Raw genomic sequence first — 22,966 nt, 5'->3', positions numbered from 1 at the left:
ATTTTGGAAACATCATCCACAAGGGGAGTATGAATTTCAAATGGAATGAATACATTTATCATCTCCATTTGAAACTCATCCTCCCTCTGTGGAAGATTCAGGTTGAATCTTTCTCAGAGGGTGTATAATATTCAAATGGAGCTACTAATGTGTTCATTCCATTTGAAATTCATACTCCCCCTGTGGAAGATAATTCCAAAATCTTCCACAGGTGTAGTGTGGATTGTAAAAGGAATAGCCCATTGCACCATATGGATGCCAATTTGATGCCTTGACCAGCAAAATACACAACTACGTCACTAACAAACTCAAGTGAACAAAGTATTACAAAGATGGACTATGTTTATACACTACGATCTACAATATTCTCATCTATCAGGGCACAATACTTTAACCTCAATACATTTGTACATTCATTGAATGACATTTGGAGATTTGGGGATAAAAACTCATATTCTGCAACTTGAGGTCAAATTTCGCACCATTATTGTTTGACTGAGGTTATTGAACTATGCCACTATGCTATGGGATGAGGCCATTCTGGTCCATAGTGATATAATTAGTCTATCTTTGATTACAAGAATTCCAAGTATATGGGAGCACGGTGGCCTGATGGTTAGGAGAGAGATGTATGATCGCATGGTTACTGGTTCGAACTCTGTCAGTGCCAGCATGTTGTGTCCTTGGGCAAGACACTTATTTTGCTTGTTCCACTACAACCAGATGTATAATGGAGAGCTGTTAGGGTAGTCATACCAGCACTGTTGATGTTGGCATCAATGTAAAGTGCTCTGAACAAATTGAAAAGGCGCTCTATAAATGACGAAATTCATTTATTAATTTATATTAAGCACCGTATTCATTCCAATAAGCGCCCACACCCCAATAAGCGCCCACCCGGGGTATTTTCAATTTGCTAAAGGGTATCATTAATGTTGAAGTGACTGATACACATTGATGATACAGTGAAATAGCTTGAGGATTTGAAGTCCTGTTTAAACTTGCAATATACATTTACTGCATCAGAAAAGCAACTAGAACGTCTCGGGACCCTATTATAATGTACAGGTAAATTTGTCTCTAATAAACGGCCCTTACAAAAAAGGTAAACCAGGTAAAAAATAAGCGCCCACCCAAAATGACTTTGTAAAGCACCCTGGGTGCTTATTGGAATGAATATGGTACCCTATTTCAAGGTAAAGCAGTATTGTTTAACATCACTGACTGTGACAAACCCTGTTTTATGGGCTGTATCAATCGGGATTTGATATTTTAAAAATTGTTTATATTTACAAATGTATCTATTCCATTATTTTTTACAAAATCTATCATCATTGGGCAGGAAAGACCTCCTATGTGTCATTGGCCCCTGAACATGTTTAAAATAAAACCTATGTAACATGTTGGCAATTTTGTTTTAAACATGTTCAGGGGCCACAAGTACATAGGAGGTTTTTCATACCCAACGACGCTATGTTCCGTGGAAAAACGGTTAATGTGTCTTCCTTTAAGACTTTATTGTAGGCCTGCTGCATGCTGAAATGTATCAATGTATATATCACTCGTCACCTATCACCACTACCTTGATGTTGTTATGTTCATGTTTTCTTCTCTTTATTTAAAGGAAAAAAGCAAAAGCTCGCCTACCAGATTTCTATTATGGTGCCTCCAATCACAATGCCTTCACTCTTGCACTGTGGTAAACACCGATGGACTGCAAAGCTGGAGTCTGTGTCATGTACTGTCATATCTCAAAAGGCTGCCTTGTGTGATTTTTATTATCATTGTTGTATTTCATGTTGTTATTTTATATTTCAGTATGCTTCTTTCTTTCATGAATGGACAAAAGGTTGTAATATTGTGATAATACTTTAATATTAATAGATGAAAGTTAATTTTACAGTGTATTTTATCACAATTAGATGACAATAATAAAAAAATCACAAAAGGCAGCCTATTGAGATATGACAGTATGTGAAGCAGATGACGATACCTTTTACAATCCCATTGTACCATGTGTACTATAAAGAGGGAGTTCCTTGAAACTCTTGAACAAATTTACTGAAACAAATTGAATATATTCTATTTGTCAAAAACAAGTAAATATGACATTTTAACTTCAATGGTCATGGAAAATTAATACATTTGTAAAAGCTATTATAAAGCAAAATGTTGTAAAAGAGGTGACGCCTTTGAAATGAACAATATGAGAAGACAAAGTTGGATCAGAGTTCAAAATCATAATTTATAGAAATCGGCATTCATTCTTTGCCTGACACCTCTCTAGGTGTCTCCAAAATCAAAATACAGGGGAGAGTGTAATATAAATAGGAAAACAACATTGGGCTATTCCAGTTAAAATATATACCCCCCTATGGAAGACATGGCCTTAATCTCCTACATAGGGGATGTAGATTTCAAATGGAGGTACCCATTCAGGTAACCCCATTTAAAATTCACATTCTCTGTGTCGAAGATTAAGTTGTGTGTTCCATAGAGCGTGTATGGATTTCAACTGCATGGAATAGTCCAATTTGGCGAGATTTAAAAACAATCGTGAACTAAGTGGATTGTGAAAGGTTTTTAGTGCAACGCTTTAAGTGGTGTGAAATGACTGAGATGGCTGTAAGCATGTTTTGCCACTTGAAATGAAACTGTGCTTGTAATTTTTAGCTATTAACCGTACGATTTCTTTATTCCGATGCTAATATTTAAAATGAATTAACTTCGTTGTTGCAGTGTTAGATTGAATTTGCTTCTGATTTTCATATGTGAATAAAGATTGTCAACTAAAAAAAATTCCACTTGACCCGTGGGTGCCGCTATAACAAGACCACCAATTAACTACTACTCAGGTGGCAAATCACTACATACAAATAGATAGGATTTAGCCTTGTATGGCGGACTCAATAGGGTGATGCTGCATGAAGTTGGTCAAGTTTATTTGCAGGATTTTACCCAATTGAAATACTGCCCTACTGCGTATACACCAAAAAGGAAAATATGAAAAATTGCAATGCTTTAAATTTCTCGCCTCTCCCATTGAAACCTTTAATTGTCTAATTATCTTATGTAAACTGACAATTTGGCATATTTCTGCATTATTGAGCCATTTTTGTAGGGCTTTAAGTGCATAATATTGTGTTCCAAACTCACTCACTCACTCACTCCCCCAATTCCCCCTGCCAAAAATTGATTGCAGGAATTACCCACTTGAAATACTGCTGTCCTGCATACACCAAAAAGGCAAATAGGAAAATTGCAATGCTACAAATTTTTTACCACTCCCCTTGTCTAATAATCTTACATAAGCTGAAAAATTGGCTTTCTAGGGCATAATATTGTGTACCAAACTCACTCACTCCCCCCCCCCCTCCTCATACCACACAAAAAAATGATTGCCTCTCTCCTTTGGGTTTTCATAAATTGCACCCTCCTATATCTGGGGGTACACATAATTATTGCACCTCCCCTAATTATGGTAAAATAGTTTGCTGAGACAAATTTTCCTACTAAAAACAAAATTTGAAAATTTAAGTTCTTTAAAGGAAATGGGTGCAATAGCATAATGATGTAAAACTATGAAGTTTCATTTGTAGAACATACTGTAAACGCTTTATGTGGCATTTACTATTATAGTATGCAGGGGTAATCTTGTGGATCCCGTTAATAAGACCAACTTCTACATCGGTTTCATTTGACAAATTAAAGACTATTAATAGAATTCACAAAATTAAAAGACCCATGAAATTATGGACCACAGAACATTCTATTTTCAACCTGTTATGCCTAAATGGCTTTGTATCTTGATAGTTCTGCTTTGTACGTGTCTCACACACATAATTGTGTCTCACTTTCTGCTATATTGAAATTGGTCTCTGTCACTTGCGTACTCTAGTTTAAAGCCCGGGTTTAAGGCTCTGGATTTATTCATCTAATTGGCTAACAAAGAAGGCATCGTCCTTTAGGCTCACATTTTGAATGTAGCAGCAGACTTGTACCCGAGTCCAGCTTGTCCGAGTCCGAGCCGAGCCGAGTCCATTTGTATCCGAGTCCGAGCCAAGTCCGAGTCCTTTTGTGTCCGAGTCCGGACTCGAGTCCAAGTCCAGGGGTGCGAGTCCGAGCCAAGTCCGAGTCCAACAAAAATATGATTCGAGTCCGGACTCGAGTCCGGCTCGAGTCCGGACTCGGTCAAAGTCCATGCCCGTGTGTGTGTATGGGGGGGGGGGTCATTCAACTTATGATGTGACAGGTGTCTGGCATTGCTTAGTAGGAGCCTATTTGTATAAAAATGGGTCATTTGGGTATAACAAAATGAAAAAGGGATTATTGGGTATAAAATTTTGAAAGAAGGGGGTCATTTGGTATAACATTTTGAAAAAATGGGTCATTATTTCCCAAAAATGGAGCAAAATTTTAAATTTTGTTTCTAATTTGAAAATTTACAATACAAATTTGCTGAAAAAAGAAAATTGCAAAGTTTTTGATGTTAAAATTGTAGAAAAAGAAGGTCATTGGCCATAAGTCACTCACTACACTATACCACACACCGCTCTCCCTATACCAGACTTGTAGTACCCGTACCCGTACTCGGGTCCCAATTTCCGTACCCGTGGCTTCGGACCCGGACCCGTACTCATGCCCTATTTTACCCAGTACCATACAGTACATGGTTTATACACAAATGCAGGAAAGTGAGAATAGAATACTATCACTTCCCAGATGCATGTTAACTCCACTCATGAATCCCACTGTGAGTCCTCTGATCATAAATTCATAATTAAAACAAATAGGTTACATCATGAATGGGGTTGTGTGGGGAGTAAATGGAAAGCTTTAGCAAGTGCCCTTAAATTTATTTTAGCCTGGTCCAGGGCCCTGAAAAATATCAATCCAACCCTGGCTACACAAAAAGAACATGAATGCTGAGATCTACAACAGCCTGTGCACACTGCCACCCATGACATGTATGCTACATGTACATGTCTCATTCACACAATGACTGATCAATACAGAAAAAGACCCACCAAACTGGAAAAACATTTCAAGATTTTTTTCTTTTGTGGTGAATTTTTATGTTTTATGTTAAAATATCATTATTTTAGCTTGTATTAATCATTTTGATATTCCTCATTCAAATACACTCCACTACTTGTATGCTGCCCACATGTAGAACTAATGATAATGTGACTGGTGCTGGGGACTGGAGTGAGATTTTCTGCCAGCCACATGAGCTTATAATAGTGTACATGTGTACTTCTTCTACCAGTGCATCTGAGACAAATGAATAGAGAGGTCCTTACCATACTGAAGTTTGGGATTTGATAAGAGATTTAAAGGAGTTTTAAAATATTGATAAAACATGAATATAATTATCCAGATGTGCATAATTAATGATAATAATTATAATGATTGAGCTAATGGATAATCTGATGGATGTACTTGGAAAATTGACAATTAATTTAATTCCAATTGATGTTTTAAGATAAATAATTTTTCCACATTGTACATGGATTGATTGGACTGGAATCGGACTGGGGTCGACTTGAGCCCGAGTCCTATTTTTTACCGAGCTGAGCCTTTTAACGTTCAATTCCGAGCTGAGTCCGAGTCCGGCAAAAAGTGGACTTGAGTCCGAGTCCAGACTTGAACGCGACATCACTTCCAAAATAGTAAAGTATGTTGAAATTAGTATTGCACAGTCTGGTTGTCCATACAAAGACATAGTTTTTTCACTTGCATCCCAAAATATGCCACATTTAGGCTAGATTCACCATGACACCGATATTTAATCTCTTTTTGTACTTGTTTTATTAATTTGTTTATACTCATACCCATAATTATGGGTATGTCTAATTCCCCTCATAATACCCATAACTCATACCCTATAATTGGACCCATAAGTTCAAATTTCCATACCCGCACTCCATGGCCCGTACCCATACTGGGCCCCTGCACCTGCACTCGAGTCCCAATTTCCGCACCCATTACTGCACTGCGTGGCTTCATTACCCGCACCTGTACTCATACCCTATTTTGACTTTGGACCCGTACCCGTACTCATGGACTCGGACCCGTACCCGTGACCTGGGACCAGTACCCGTACCCGTACCCGTACCCATGGCTTGGGACCCGTACTCGTACTCATGGTCCGGGACCCGCACCCGGACTCATGGCGGGTCCCAATACTACAAGTCTGCCCTATACACACCCACCCTACCAAACCCCACCCTACACAGTTAACATTTTAAAAGACTCAACACAACTCAACCAACCAACTGTACACACACCCCTTCAAAGTCCCATACCCATGAACAGGTATCTCCTGATGGTAAAAACGTCTACATGTATCAGACCACCTGTACTAAACAGCACTCACAGCAGTCATGTGGGGCTATCTGTGTGTGTGTGGGACACTACATGTAAACGCACAGTGAACTTGCACCCAGGGACTAGAGAAGCGTCACTAGGCTGCATGCAGCATACATGTATGTAAATGAATTGCAATGTATTCAAATATATATCACAGAAAAATATCATCATCATCATCGTTATCATTCTCTTTATCATCATCATTATCATCTTCGTCATAATAATAATAACAGAAATTCACCTTTAATTCTAAATATCTTTTCAAAATTGTCCCACACAAATGTGCACCCTGCAGCCATTACAATTTACTGAGCTGAGATGTATGGTCCAGTGTGCATATTTCTCTCTTTCAAGATTGGATTGGAAAGTTCCATGAAAGAACCCTTAGATATTTTGATGTAGTCCAAATATTTAATAAAGTTTGCATTTATATAATTATCAATTATTTCATTAATGATAACAATAATATGATTCTACAAAGTGACAAATAAATCTAAATAATTTGGTCGATATGTAGGATATATGACAGATCACAGATTTGACAGCCCCAATTAATTTGTAAAATTGCCAAATATGTAAAGTCAACAAATTTGAGATCTACTTTGACATTTTTAGATAATCATTTCACATTTTACATGGATTTAATTGGACTGGACTCGGACCGGACTCGGCTTCGAGTCCGAGTCCTTGTGTCCGAGTCCGAGCCGAGCCGAGTCTTTTGGTGTCCGAGTCCGAGCCAAGTCCGAGTCCAACAAAAGTGGACTCGAGTCGGACTCGGACTCGAACGATACATCACTGTGTAGCAGACCAGCAGTGTGAAATGAACTGGGGTTGGCCATTAAGATTTGGGGTGGCCAAAATATAGTTGTGTCAAAATCATTATTATGTTATAGTTAGGGAACAAAATAGAAATTGCTCAATTTTGGGGTGATAATCCATATTCATTGCCATATGCCAGTGCTATAACATTGTTTGCAAAGTTTAGTTCCTGAGAATTGTGTTCTTCTTCCTTATAAGTGCCTCCCTCATATGTATGAGTATTGTCGCACTGCGTACAGACAAGCTGTACTTATTTTTTACTCTGGAACCTAGAGTAGATGAGTGTATTTTGAAGTACAGTCAACATGACCGGGATGATCCCCTGCTCTTTTCGAATAGCCTGTGACATTCTTTAACGTGCACACTACATTAATGTGAGAAAATATGCATGTACACGGGACCGACAGCTTAAAGTGCCCTCCGAAGCACCAAGCAAGTAGAGTAAAGTGTCTTGCTCAAGGACACAAAGAGCCGGACCTGGGATTCGAACCCTTGACCCTTGGGTTCACAGTCCTATGCCTTAACCGCTAGGCCACGCTCTTCTCTTGAGCGGTTGTGGTTCTTCATAGCATCATGTTATTTTTAATAGAGATTTGCTCAATTTGTTTCAAGCAAGTAACATACAGTAGTGGAATGTGAGTTCAAAGATTGTCGTGCATTTAATCATCTTCCGTTCTTATAGTTTGACTAATAAATAAACATGATTTTTTTTTACCAGGTTCGCCGTCACAAATAAAGACAAGTAGAAAAAGTGATCCCGTCTGGGAATCGAACCCAGGACTTCAGGTTTAAGGTGACCGCTTATAGATTCGAATTTCAACCAGCCTAATCATGAAGCTCCTGTGGCCGAGTGGTTAAGGCATAGGTTTCGTAAATCTGAGGTCCTGGGTTCGATTCTCAGGTGGGATCATTTTTCTACTTGTCTCCTTTATTCTTTGCGACGGCGAATCTGGTAAAAAAATCATGTTTATTTATGTAATTCCTGTCGATCATGCCACTGTTTTGCCGAGTTTGACTAATGTTTATTATATTGGTAGAAATACCATTTTTCTTTACTTTTGCAACACAAAAGGAAAACATTCACTGAACTTCACTTCATACATTTAACGAATGTTCATTTTCATTGTTGGTCTTTGTGGCTGACAGCAGCAACATAACCATAGCACTGTTTGTTTCATTATCATCTATATGTGACCATCCACCACAAACCAGGTGTAAAGTCGCCAGGGATTAGTCAGAGATATGGCTCAATAAGCTCAACAAAATTCAGTAGGAAACAAAGGATTACCAGAGGATTATTGATTATTTGAGTGAAAATTTACCAAGCAATTACCATAATGTGGTACACCATTTGATAGCTTTTTTGTGCATTGTAGTTAATTCAAAAATCTAAAAATTAAAAATTGCAACTTTACACCTGGATCATCGTTGATGAGTCACATATCTAGTTTATTACATCTAGTCACTCTCTGCTAGTCATTACATTAACAGCATCTATCTTTAACACATCACTTTCTGTCTTTTTCACTCACTGAATTGGGCTATTCCGGTTGAAATCCATACACCTTCTATGGAAGACATGTCCTAAATCTTCCACACAGGGAGTGTGAACTTCAAATGGGGTTACCGGAATGGGTGACTCCATTTGACATCTACACCCCCTGTGTGGGAGATTAAGGTCATGTCTTCCTTAGGGGGTGTATGGATTTCAACTGGAATAGCCCAATAGTGCTTACTGTCAAGTGCAGTCAATGATGTCAGAGCAAATTTCATTGTGCGCTTGTAACCATGCAGAATGTTGGTTGGGATTAGGCCCTTTTTCAGGATATTCTTGTTCGTAAAATAATGTCAAGCTTCATTGTGAGGTAATTTACGATTTCAAAATACGATCAATTCCGATCTCTTCTAGTCCATTAATAACCGGTAATTACCAAGCCCTTCCAATCCATTGATATCGGGTTAGAACTGGTTTGGGACAAAATCCTGAAGGACCTAATCTCAACCAACATGTTGCTTGGTTACATGCTGCGTCAGATTGCAAGCTTTCACTATGGTTTGGGTCATATACATACATGCACTTGTTCAATGTGGCCTTACAGCTGCGTGCATGAAATAGCTTTGACATCATAGTCTGTTGTAGACAAAAAGCGCTATAGGAAGCATGGTTTGACATAATCAAAACCAATTCTATGTGGTTCTAATAATCCTGTATGTGTTTTCTAACCTTGGGTAGGTTCAGAAGAGGTAGTGATGTGTCCATTCACAGCTCTGGTGGGTTCTTCAGAGGGAGTAAGTTCAGATTCAGGTAAGCTACCAAATGGTTCACTGTTAATATGCTGGCTGGAATAATTTGGCTTTCCCATTTAAAATCCACACTACCCCTGTTGGACGATTTTGGAAATACATTCCACAGGGGGAATATGAATTTCAAATGGAATGAACCTTTGAAACTCGCCCTCCCTCAGTTGAAGATTCAGGTTGAATCTTTCTCATAGGGTGTATGGAATTCAAATGGAGCTGCCTAATGTGGTTATTCCATTTGAAATTCATACTCCCCCTGTGGAAGATATTTCCAAAATCTTCCACAGGGGTAGTGTGGATTTTTAATGGAATAGCCCCTTTCTGACCCAATATTGGTTTAGCTATGAACAATGAAACTGGTATAAATAAGCAAGTCAAGCAGTCTAGTTAGCTTAATTGATAAGGCGTCCAACTGTGGTGCCAGTGGTTACGGGTTCGAACCCTGGCAGTGCTTCAATACGCTCTCGTTGAAAACTTAAAATTCCGCTGGCAAAGGAACTTACTGCTAATTGTCTTGTTGTAGCCCATACACAACTCAGGGAGCTGATCCTGGCTGCGATGGGCAATTGTGGAATGTCTAGGGTGTACGCAGCTGGAGCAGAGCGCCCCACTTAGGTCACCAGGGAAAGACACTTATGTCACCAGCGAAACACACACTTATGTCACAACCAATCTCGTGGTGAAACGACTTGTTTGTAAAAAACAAATTGATAAGATTTCAGTTCTTGCAAGAACCTCATGTTGTTAGACATGCTTCATATTGCACTTCTTTTACTAAAATTATGTTTTGTTGAAGTTAAAAGGAAATCATGGCAATGTTTAAAGGTATCCGCCCATTGCACGGTTCCACCATATGCAAGAAAAGCCTCAAACGGATAACTTGACATGAAAGGAATATGACTGGTTCAATTCCCATCCATGTATGCTGCCAGATCGAGGATCTCCTTGCATATATAGCGAAACCATGCAATGGGTGAATTGAAGGTGATGGAATCCTTTCTGTGACTGTAACATTTTCTACTAAGTATAAGTCTAAATACATTTAAAACAAGAAGTATGTGTTTTTTCCCTTGCAGTGGCCGAACTCAAAAGGAGGCTCTAGAAACTAGTCAGTCACTTTCGAGAGAGGAACCACCGTTTGCAAGGTAAGGTCAAATGTCACCCAGTTAGTTTAATATTCACTATATTTATGACACATGTGTTGTAAATTTTTGTAAAATTCATTTATGAATAACTCATTGTTGTATCCTGCATCTTGTGGGTACAAATGATAGGCCGGATTCTGCGTCGGACACTACACGCAGGGCGCAACTTGCCACGCAGCTGTTATCACGCATCACCACAGTGATTTTTCTGTTCACACATGGAGATCGAACAACCATCGCAGCCTGTACCCACAAGATGGCGGCATATGACGTCACGCTGACGTCCTCTATTGTCTATTCCAGTTGAAGTCCATACACCCTCTGTGGAAGACATGACCATAAACTCCCACACAGGAGGATGTAGATTTCAAATGGAGTCACCTGTTCAGGGTAGAATTTGTTTTAAAAGCATTTGTTGGTAGAATTGTGTGATTAACACTTTAAATTAGTGAAAATATTTCATTATGTGTAAAAATGTTTGGGAAATTCCGAGCATCTCAAGCATTTTTGAAAAAAAGGGACAAAAATGCATTCCACAATTGATTTCAAAATCTTCACAAGCTTTGAGACAAACCTTTTTTTACTTAAAGCATAATATGGTGCTGTTTAGGTTTGTATCACAATAATATTACATATTTATACATATTAATGAGTTAATTACTATTTTGTGCTCATAATTCAATTAATTTTTTCAACATTTTCTGTGGACACTTTTATGCACCACATACTTTTTGTGTATACTACCGTAAAAACTTGATAGTTAGCATATGTGCTTACTATCGAGTGCTTTTAAAACATGCAAACATGAAGTGCCCCATCCACAAAAGTGTAAAGGGTTTTGAACAAATCTTCGAATATACACATAGTTATATACAAACAAGTAAACCTGCAAATTTGTGTCTCAACCCCATTAGCTCAGTTGGTAAAGCGCCGGACTTTGGTACAATTTCATGTTTTCAAAAGTGCCCGATAGTAAGGACATATCTTAACTATCGAGTTTTTACGGTATTCACTAGCTTTAACCCAAATTCAAATGCAATCACATACATTATTTGCTTTTGTGTTTCAAATTAAAAGCACTTATGCTCAAAATGGAAAAACACTTGGTTGATACAATACTTTGCTACAAATGAGACAGCTTAGAAAATAAATATCTACAAGTGTTTCAATAAAGTACGAAATAGGTTAGCAGGTGCATATATGCTACAAATGCTACAAGTCTAATGGCACTAAACTCTGCACATGTTGCTAAATTGATTGACATTATAAGTTGACCTTTGAAACCACACAATAACAAATACTCCGATAGTGAGAATTGTGTTGCTATGATGTCATTGCTGACATCATAGCCAGTACATCAATACATCACATAGGCCAGGAATAGCAAGTCTGCGCTTGTTACGTTATAGGTAACCTAAGCATTTCCACAATACCCTCATTACCCTGCAAATGTATTAAAGTTGTTTGTAAAATATCTACTTGAAATACAACATTTTTTTCTTCTTTTAATACCAACCATTGTAAAGTTAGTGAGAGGCGTGATTACTGTGCAATAAGAGATATAATGTGACCCATTGATATAGCATCTAAGAATGGCAGTATTCAAAATGATCAAAGTTAAAGGTCTCCTTTTTTTGCTTTAAAATGACAACTCACACATTGATGTTGGATGTAGATTATTGATTGTATGTGGCAAGTTTATTAAAAATCCTTGGTATTTTCTATTTTGACAGCTGCTGTGTTTGTGCTTGATCACATTTATTGTCAAATTAATTTCTTATGCCACACCAATTTCAAAATTTTTGCTCATTTTAAAGTAAGTTTTCTTCCTACACTTACACACTAAATAAACACGCTTTTGCATTATGAATTTAGATTTAAGAAAATACAGTGATGGCCATTTCCTTTTGCATGAATAAATGAGTTAGAAATGGTGATGACCGTTTACCTTTTGCATGAATAAATGAGTGGGAGGTTGCAAAAAAAAAAGTAATGAAAAAACTATGATGGGTAAAGCACACACAAGGTCATGCTATAATTTTGTTTTGTTTTTAAAGACACAGAAAGATTTGAGTGGATTTGGTCTTGTAATGATTTCATGGACCTTAAGGTGGTACTACACCCCTTGATAAATTTGTGACTATTTTTGCATTTTTCTCAAAAAAAAATAATAACACACTGGTAACAAAACTTATGTATACTATAGAGACAAGGAATCCAGTTACTGCACTGGAATTTCAGTGACTCAAGACAAGCGGTATGTTATTTATGATAAGAAAAGAGGTACCACTAGAATGTACCTCATTTCTTAACATATATAATGAACCACTTGTCTTGTATCACTGAAATTTCAGTGTAGTAATTGATTTCCTTGCCCCTATAATATACATAACTTTTGTTACCAGTGTGTTATTAATTTTTGAGAAAAATGCAAAAATTAGTCACAAAATTTATTAGGAGGTGCAGTACCACCTTAAAGACACAGAAGGATTTGAGTGGATTTGGTCTAGTAATGATTTCATGGGCCTTAATATATTGTATTATATCTTTGTGACAGGAGTCCACCTCTGATACGACCCAGGAGGGTGAGATCATGTAAGGATGCAAACAGCCCACCTAGCGATAGTCTTGAGGATGGTAAGTACTCAATTATAGCAAGGTCGTGTGTCTTGAGCTCGCCAACAAAAAAAGGTGGCGACGTTACATTTTGCCAAAGTCGACTCAAAACAAATGATGATATCTCTATCAAGCAAGAAGGTATTGTCATGCTTGTGGTCTCATTTTATTGCTAAATAAAATGCACTTTCAACCCTGTAAAAAGAAATAATTGAACTTTTTTAATACTGACACTGTGCTTCATAGAATTCAGAATGGGCAGGGTGGCGGTGGTGGGGGATGTGGTGGTGGGGGATGTGGTACACACAAACTCTATGGGATTGGTATTTTAGTGCGTAATCTGCTTCTGTAAAGGCTGTAAATTGGATTTGGACTCTATTTAGCATCTAAAACACTCATGGCCTTACAGCTAAACAATTCTACTAATTGTTTTTAATAATTTATGATTGGTTTAGTCTAGAAAATACAAACTTTTCCATACAAAACTACCCGTTGTCATATTAAACACTGTAGTAAGTAATGCAGATGTCTTCAAAATCTAAAAGTTACTGTAAAATTTTAATTACTTATCCTACCATAGTCAAAGTATAGATTTTCTGAAGGGAAATTTGACAAGGAATCTGAATATGGACATATTTTTTCTGTATGGGTTAGGGGGAAAATGTTTAGGTTCAAAATATGTTGAATTGTAAAAAAATCTAACATACTTTGGGACACCCTATATTCCGAGATTACCAAACAGCTTTGATTTTGGTTTCTTCCAAAGTCAGTTGGCTCTCCATATCCTCTAACCAAATGAATGTTGTTTACTTCCAGTTTATTACTGTAAGTTGGTAATAAACAATGCATTGAGTGACCCATTTTTTATCAAATCTTTTTTATTCCACCCTGTATAACTTGTAGGTCACCCTGTATAATGAGTTGAAATGTATATATTTGAATAGCTTATGCCTTCAGCTTTCCAAAAATGTATACTTTTGCTAGTTTAGGGTTGATGATTGTCGAGATAATCTAATTAGAAACCCGGTTGGTGTAAAAATTCATAATATTTGTCATGTAACGCTAAGGGTGGCGAGTTCAGGACACACGGCCGCAATAATGTAAGAATAGCATTCAATGGTGTTTTTTTCAAAATTCAGATTTGTACATGATTGTAATGTACTTCAATAAACTAGCTTGCCCTGTAAAAAGTAGGCAGTGGTTGAGTTTGGAGGTGGGTCATGGGTCAAAGGTCAAATAGGGTTAAATTGCTAGACTAACTGACTTTATTGCAACTGCTATAATTGAAGACCGAATTAAAAAGACTAGTTTGCGTCTGACGTCAGTGCAAAGGCGCGGCGTGATTGCTTGTTGACCTGCATAGTACGGCATTTTTGGTCTGGTTGACAGGAAGTCATACGCAAACTAGTCTTTTTAATTCGGTCTTCAATTATATGGCAGGAGGCCTAGTGGTTACAACAGGAGGGGATCCAGTGGTTTGTGAACCGCCTTGTCAATTACGTTTCTCATTTGTCCAGGTGAAGTCAATGACGGGGCAAAATTTCTTTTGAATTTAGAGCTAGCTAATGATCTCCATTCCTTACAAGGTTATGAATGTTTTGAGTCATCCAGTAGTAGAAAAAAGACAATAATATGAATCAAATTCTGGACTCACCAATGATTTTCTAGTTACGTTGCGACTCGTTCACAGACTGCGCAGAGACTTGACTGATGGTTTGGTCAAGTGATGGTAATCGGCGAGGAAGTAGTCCGTTTCTTGGGACCCCACAGTGAAACTACTTCCTCACCGATTACCATCACATGACCAAACCATCAGTCAAGTCTCTGCGCAGTCTGATGAAGATCTGGCATACGGGTCACAACGTAACTTGAAAATCGTTGGTGAGTCCAGAATTTGATTCATATTATTGTCAATCTCCATCTCTGTTACGGGATTGTGATGTAATGGTAAACAGCATTGCTGGCTGATGTAATAATTTTTTCATGTACATGTTTGTCTTGTTTTTGCTGCTACACAGCCACTTACAAACAATTTTAATAACTACAAATTTTTTTTAAAGCCCAGCAGATAGGGTTAAGATTAGAGATAAAGATTAAAAGAATTTTTCATTTGAGAAATACTAATTTATGAAACTCATTATGTTATCATTCTTTCTTCTCAGTTGGATTTCAGCTGTCAGACCAGTCATTGCCGTCCACGCCAGAGAAGATTGAAGAACTGCCGTTAACATTTGAAAAAGCGCCTTCAGAGAGCACGACCGGCTCCAATCAAGCACTCTTAGATTCCGAGGATATGGTGGACGCTATGAACGAGAGAAATAAATGTAACGGGGAAGAAAGAGAGGTGATTGAAGAGGTCACGGTCACATACCAGGAGCAGGAGATGACGGAATGTAAATTGCCAAATAATAACCATGTGGATGGGGCGATGTTAGCGCCCTCACACAGGAAAACAAAACAAGAGGAACAGAAATCGTGGTCGGGTGTTGTTATGAAACTGATGATATGCAGCATACTATTAGCATTGATTTTGTTCATTCTTACCTCTATCGTCCTCTATGAGTCCAGTTTACCGGCCTTTGAGCCTGTCCGGCAGTCGCCTGTCAGTCAGAACTTTGAGTCTGCGTACTATGCGCCGTCGAGGGCGTGGGTCGTAAGCGGCTACCAACAGTTCACTAATACCTGCTATGAACCTACTAAACAGTTTATCTCAGCACAGTTACAGATGATAAGTAACAAGTTTGACTAACTCTTGGATCAAAAACAGTGTCCGCTACCTGTTAAATGAGTGTATATATTTGTTGTATACATCACAGATGGTATGAGGTACAAGAATGAGCTTGTTACCCTGCACTGAGGGTGTTCGTCTCTTCAAAAAAGAGAGTTAAGAATACATGCATTAACTTTAAAAATGCGTATTGAAGTTATATATTTGCCTAATGCTTATATATTACCCCCTTGGGCACTACCTGCCGATCTAACATTGCCTCTGATTGGTCAAGTCAAAAAACTTCTTTTTGGCCAATCGGCAGGTAGTTCTTATGGGGTTAATATATCAAATGCATCTCTGGTATGATCAGTCTTTTACGAAATGCTTCTGCACATTTTGATTATAGATCTGCAAGTCTAATTAAAACACTTACTATATGGGAGGTTTCAACCCGGGTTTCAAGAGCTAAGATCTGCTTATTTCATCAGCTAGATGATGCACTGATGTGCTTGAAGTTAATTAATGAAGACGGTAAAAGAAACCTTTTGATCCTATTACAAAACAAGACAGTATTTCTTCAAATTTGACACAAGTGCACATGTCTTTTTTTATCTTGATAGCTCTTGGGCTTTGTCTACAGCTATTGATGAAAGAATGTGCACCAATAATTAATGACAACATTTTCTCATTCTATAGTAACTAATAAATGTTTCCAATAATATTATACAAAGTTCAGAGCTAAAAAATCATTACACCTATTTGCAAAGACCTGTTGCACTGCCTGATTTAGTGCAGTTTACGGCTTAAACATGAAGTCAGGTTCTGATTGACTAGATTAATTGAATCACATCAGCACCGCGTTCGCCAATCAATCTGCATAGGATCATGTGACACAGGCATTCACCTAGTTCTTTTTATGTGATCGGTAAACCAGTGCAAAAGGTCTATGCAAAATAGTGTAGTGTACTAACCATGGTGTAATGAATGATTAGTATTTAATTCTGTCAGTCCGACATCCAGGCTTTTCCATCTATCTCTCTTACTCCCCGCAAATGGAGTGAAAGGTTGCAATGGAGTGTATGGGAAAATTACAGAATTTGTTTATTCTTTTCAATTTGATTAATTATGGATTAACATTTTCCTGACAGAAATTGAGAGAATATCAAAATGAACAATATTTTACAAATTCTAACTTTTTCATGAAAAGGTTAGGCTGCTGTTGCAAATGTGTTAACTTTACCATTAACCACAGCAGCAATCTGTCACTCCAGTGTCAGAGGGAGGTTGAGTAATAGCCAAGTTATACAACACTCGGACTGACAGAATATTTAATATAGAATCATGGATTTGAAATGGACTCAACAGTTTGCAGCTCCAATTGTTACCAATTGAGTGGTGCCTGTCATGGCAAAACCATGGCTATATGTACACTTACATGAAATTTTGCTTCCTAAAAAAAATAAGAAAACTGTATTTTGAGCTGCTAATAATTTGTATATTCAGTAGCTGGTTGTCAATAATTGGCAACATTCAATGATTCAAATAATTATCTATATAAATACAATAATGATTTAGTGAGTCATATAAAATACACATAAAGAGTTTAACAAGGTTGTATGAGTGACTTTTGCTAGCAATTGTCTTAACTCTGAAACCTGTCAAATTCTGTGAAGAAAAATCCAATTCTGGCCTGATAAATTTGTGACCCATCATATCGAAAGGAACAGTAAGGTTGACATTCAATATTACGTGCTATGAGCCATTGAAGCTGGACAAGGTCAAAATCTCATACAAGGTTGATTTTCTGATTTCTGCATAAACGTTACCTTTGAAGCTTATTTCATCGACTGCATAAGGACCCATTACAAGAAATGACCAAAAACATGTTAAAATTGAAGTGTAAAATCTCCTTTCCATTCTGGTTTTCTTCCAAAATTATCTTTAAATCCATGCAAAGTCATCAAAATGGGCTGTATTTCCTGTTAAATTCCAAAATGTAACAGTGTATCATTCATGGCATGTTTATTCCACATATGGAGTTATTTACTAATGAATATTCATATATCGCCAGCAAATTATGAATGAATCTAGTAAACGAAGTGGTTGTGTTGCTAGGAAAATGATTGTGATGCAAATGAGGCATTAACTTTAAACATGACTTTCCTAAAACAGGTTTTTTGTAGACTCTCATAATAACACCTTCTCTAAATTTGTGCGTAGTGTCACAACCGAACATCCAATTTCTAAGAATTTCAAAGAGAAAACTCTCAATTTTCAGACATTACCAAAATCTCAAATTTGATTATGGGGTCCTTATTTTTCCTTTCGATGTGATGGGTCACATTTGTCATTTCAGATTACAACTATTATATAGTCACTATTGTCTCAAAGAACGTTAGCAATGTGACAAATTCATCTCCTGCCAAGCAGGACATCTCAGAAAAGAGTGACTTGTTTATGCATGTCTTGCTCACAAAATAAACTTGTACCAATTTCTTTACCAGTTTACCAATGAACAAAGTGTATTGTTCTCTGTGAGTCGTGACTCTGAGAACTTAATTATCAACTGTTAATTATACTAGAAATGTCTATTGAATGAACACAGCCTGGCACAGCGTGACGATTTTTCATGACACCAGCGTGTGCAACTGTGCGTGCATAACGCGGAAGTGAATTCAACCATGGCAACTCACTTGTGATTGGTTATTATTGCAATAATTGTATCCAAGGTTGTGCATTCATGTTGTAGTTTGCAATACGTGTTGTGCGATCGCAGTTGGATCGAATACAGCTGTTGAAAGCTGTACTAATTCAATTGAAATTTCTAGTGATGTTAGACAAATGGTAACTGTTTAACCCCCCTGAGTACTACCTGCCGATCTAACATTGCCTCTGATTGGTCAATTACGTGATATCTTCACTTTAATCACCAATCAGAATGGAGCTTTGCAAATAATTCATCCCAATTTTTTTTGCATGGTGAAATTATTCTAACAATGTTGCTGATTGGTCCAATTGATAATGAAAACTTCTTTTTGACCAATAGGCAGGTAGTTCTCATGGGGTTAAATGTGTGGCAGCTAAAATAAACCATGTTGGATTGAAAGATGAAGTGTTTCATTTTGTGAGCTGTATGGAAAATAAATCATTGAATTTGACATGGTATATTTTGACTATCACACAAAGTAACCAGGTAATATTTGTGGTATATGACTCATCCATAGCTTTTTTCTGAAGCTGAGTTTGTTTGAGCTAAATATTTGGGCAGGAGCCTTAGTTCATTTATGTATTTTCTAAGTTTGTCATGGGAGAAGGGAATCTGAGATGAGATGACTGAATAGTTTGAATGGTACATGTTGAATCTGGTACTAATTGCTACCATTAGGATTGACAAGCAGGTGATTCATAATAGGTTTTGTCCATCATTATAGATGATATAGTGATATTGAGGAGTTAGTGACATAAAGACGTAACTCCAATTTTTGAGAAAATGAGATTTTGATTTCAAAATTTTTAATAACAGGAGCACTTTCCAATAAACACATAGAAGTAACTCCATTTAGCACCCCATTGAAATCAATGGCCAGTGAAACATAGACTTAACTACATAAGTCAATGTGGACCATTATCTTTAAACTTATTTTTCTCAGAATGGCCAAAGTGGAGTTACGTCTTTGTGTCACTCACCCCTTGATATATAAGACATGATAAATTGTCATGTGATACAATCTAACAATAGAGTGGCATGAATCTGTGGATGAGTTATATAAACAGTACACACATTGGTTATTGGACTGGTAAACTTACTCAACATATATACACCACCTGTTCTTGAGTGACGCACTGTTGGATGTCTTGCTCTCAGAACAGCTCTTAAATCATATAATGATACTGGAATTCCATGCCATTTTGACAAGTAAAGAAAACATTATTCTGCCAAAATTTGCCTAATTTGATATTTATTCTCTATGTATTGGCTATTTAATTATCTGATTTTTATTGCACACAAGTGTACACATATTTTGTATAGCATTAATATATTTCCTTCAATGATGTTGCTAAGTTTCAACTGTTAACCTGCTAGATAAATTTACCCATTGTCTTTAGGTAGAAGTTTGATTTCAGTTATGAGGGCTGGTATGTTGACAAAATTATTAGAAGATTTAGTTTTGCAGCTTGCTGGCGTGGGTTTCATATTTGTAATGGGATCAATACTTTCCACTCCCAATTCTAACAAAATACCGCACTAAACTGCCTCTATAATATTGAACAAAGTATAAACCTGAAAGGGCATTTTGCTTTAGATAAATAAACTTTGTGTAGTTGAAATTTACTTGTCTTGCTATGATCGAAAAAAGAAAAAAACCCTGTTTTACAAGTACGACCGACACAGGTTTTGTGTTTTGGGATAATTCTGTTTTTAATTTTGCTAAAATCATGTAAAAAAAATCAGCTGTTTTGAGGCCAAAATTGATTGATTTTAACCGAAATTTTTGAAGAAAATTCAGAACATTTGCAAAATAAGTTTGCAAAAATAATCAAATTTGTGCCAGATTTGTTAAGCTTTTGGAGATATTTTAGGGTAATCGTACGTCCAGCTCAAAACAAATCCTGACCATCCGACCCTACTTGTATGTCCATCTGTAAAACGTGTTTTTTATTTTTCGTTATCTAAGGTATCAAAATCTATGAGAACAATGAAACAAATTAACGGCTTGCTCTGAATGTATAGCTGCCTGAAAGTGGGTGCCATGCCATGTACAGTATTTATTAATGCAAGTGCTTTAGCTTACAGTGAAATCTTGCATATGGCTCATGAGTAATCTATTGTGATCACTTGATGTTAATATTATCACAGATCTTTAAGTGACCCTACAGACTTTTCATTCGACGTCAAATATTTGATGTAACATATCTACATTATTTAATCTATTCCCATCCTATTTCCAGTATTGTTTAAGTTCTAACGAATGTTTAATGACATAAAATCAATAATATATTTGTACCAGATATTATACGTAACATATTATCGATTTTACATCATCAAACATTCGGTAGAACTTAAACATTACTGGTAATAGAATGGGACTAGATTAAATAACGTAGATATGTTACATCAAATATTATACATCAAATACCCGGAATCTGTAGTGGCCCTTATACTGCCAAAATCCATGTAGCCAGTATAGAGCTTTTTCCCATAACATCACATAATCCATATTGGGTCCAGATGGTAACAGACTCGCTGTGGATGGGGTGTGGCGATCTCCAAGATCAACATTCTACAGTGTAGTCTGGCCTAATCGCTAACAAAAAATTCAGGTTCAACTCCTTTACTTTTACTCTTTGTAGTAGACATTACATGAGCCATTTGCAAGTTGTTGTCTGCTACACTTGTCTATTTATACAAACAATGAATTATATTTTGTACAGTAATTGAACTACTGTGATAACAATAACAGGTGCATCAATTATAGCTATTCCATTTAAAATCCACACTACCCCTGTGGAAGATTTAGCTAAAGTCTTCCACAGAGGGCGTATGAGTTTCAAATAGAATATAATTGGGTAACTTCCATTTGAAATACTCACTCCAGTTGTGGAATATATAGGTAAAGCCATAATACAGGGGGAGTATGGGTTTCAAAATGATTAACCCTGATCAATTACATTTGAAAAACATACTCCCTCTGTGGAAGATATTTCCAAAATTTTCCACAGGGGTAGTGTGGATTTCAACTGGAATAACCCATTGTAGCCATTATTTGTATAGACTATACAAATAGTATATCAAGTATAAATAGATTTTTATACAATTAATAATAGTATATATCTGCAGCAGATGTTAAACATAGAAGTATGTATAAATTGGATTCTGGAATTTAAAGTGATTTTAAATAGTATAGTGAATGTATGCGCTGATACAGATATTGGATATAGACAAATATAGAGTATGTGTATGCACACGTTCAAGGGCAATTTATCAGCACGCTTGCGACGCAATCGCAAAAAATCATTGACGTCACTACCAAACTTGAAGTGAACCAATATTCGCCAGCGAAGTAGTTACGTAAATCCCTGGTAACTGGATCATACACCTTTTGGAATTGGTATGTAGTACATGCCATAGACTTTGTGTTGCGATCATTTTGATTGTGCTGCAGAACTCAAAACCGTGATCCAGTTGACATAGTGATAATCAGATTACATGTAACACTTCGCTGGCGAATATAGCCAAATCACACAACAAATTGTCTTGAAACTTTTGGTTATATTGAAACTAATGTTAGTTTCTTACAAACATTGAGGCAAAATTATGTCATTCAACTCAAAATTTGTACAAAATTTGCTTTTTAAAATTTTATTTACTTACATGATGTGATGTGGTATTATTTTCACTAAAAGTTTGTTGTTTCTGTATTTTAGTTCCAGTTTATTTTACAATCTGGACATAAAGTTGTATATGAATTTCTGTTTTTGTTTGCTGTATTGTAGTGAACAGTTTTACTTGCAAAGCATCTTTAATTAAATCTGATTTCAAAATTCTTATTCATTGTGCGGCTATGAGATTATGACAATATGATTGGTTGCCATCTTTCATATTTAAAAAAATCTCAGCCCAAAATTATATTAAGTGAAAATATGAATTTCATAATTTTCAGAAACGCAAATGCCACACTGTTTATTATGCATTAGGCTGCGATCACATATTATTCGGGTATACGGTGCACGTTTTGCAGGTGCACACGTATAGCTTAAATCGAGCAATGTAATTTCATAGTACCGGGTCACATAAGAGGGCACTATTCGAAAAGGCCGTATACCTGCGTATAGTATAGTATATAGCGGGAATCGTACGCGTTCAATTTTAGTGCAGCGTATACCGTCCTAATTTTAAAACTAAACCATATGTGGGTAAATTAATTTTTTTAATAGATGCATTATCTAATTCTGCACATTATGACACCTCATTGAATGCAATGTGACCTCATGAAGTAAAGTT

At 36.8% G+C, this 22,966-nt stretch overlaps 1 protein-coding gene across 7 annotated transcripts in view; it reads left to right on the top strand.

Moving 5' to 3' along the window:
- Positions 1 to 21,524, top strand: part of LOC140171768 (FERM domain-containing protein 3-like) — a 107,891-nt gene extending 86,367 nt beyond the window's left edge. For 4 of the 7 annotated variants that reach the window (XM_072195092.1, XM_072195090.1, XM_072195091.1 and 1 more), the window contains exons 10-14: positions 1,625 to 1,699; positions 9,425 to 9,496; positions 10,569 to 10,637; positions 13,195 to 13,274; positions 15,416 to 21,524. In XM_072195092.1, coding sequence (XP_072051193.1) covers positions 1,625 to 1,699; positions 9,425 to 9,496; positions 10,569 to 10,637; positions 13,195 to 13,274; positions 15,416 to 16,002 — 883 coding nt within the window. In that variant the 3' untranslated portion in view covers positions 16,003 to 21,524. The remainder of the gene's footprint in view (positions 1 to 1,624; positions 1,700 to 9,424; positions 9,497 to 10,568; positions 10,638 to 13,194; positions 13,275 to 15,415) is intronic. The other 3 variants (XM_072195095.1, XM_072195094.1, XM_072195093.1) reach the window with 1 other exon arrangement.
- The last annotated feature ends 1,442 nt before the right edge of the window (positions 21,525 to 22,966 follow it).

Source organism: Amphiura filiformis, chromosome 15 (genome assembly GCF_039555335.1).
Source record: "Amphiura filiformis chromosome 15, Afil_fr2py, whole genome shotgun sequence".
Classification (NCBI taxonomy): Eukaryota; Metazoa; Echinodermata; class Ophiuroidea; order Amphilepidida; family Amphiuridae; genus Amphiura; species Amphiura filiformis.
Note: the sequence above shows the minus strand (reverse complement) of the source record. Positions and strands in the feature narration are given on the sequence as shown.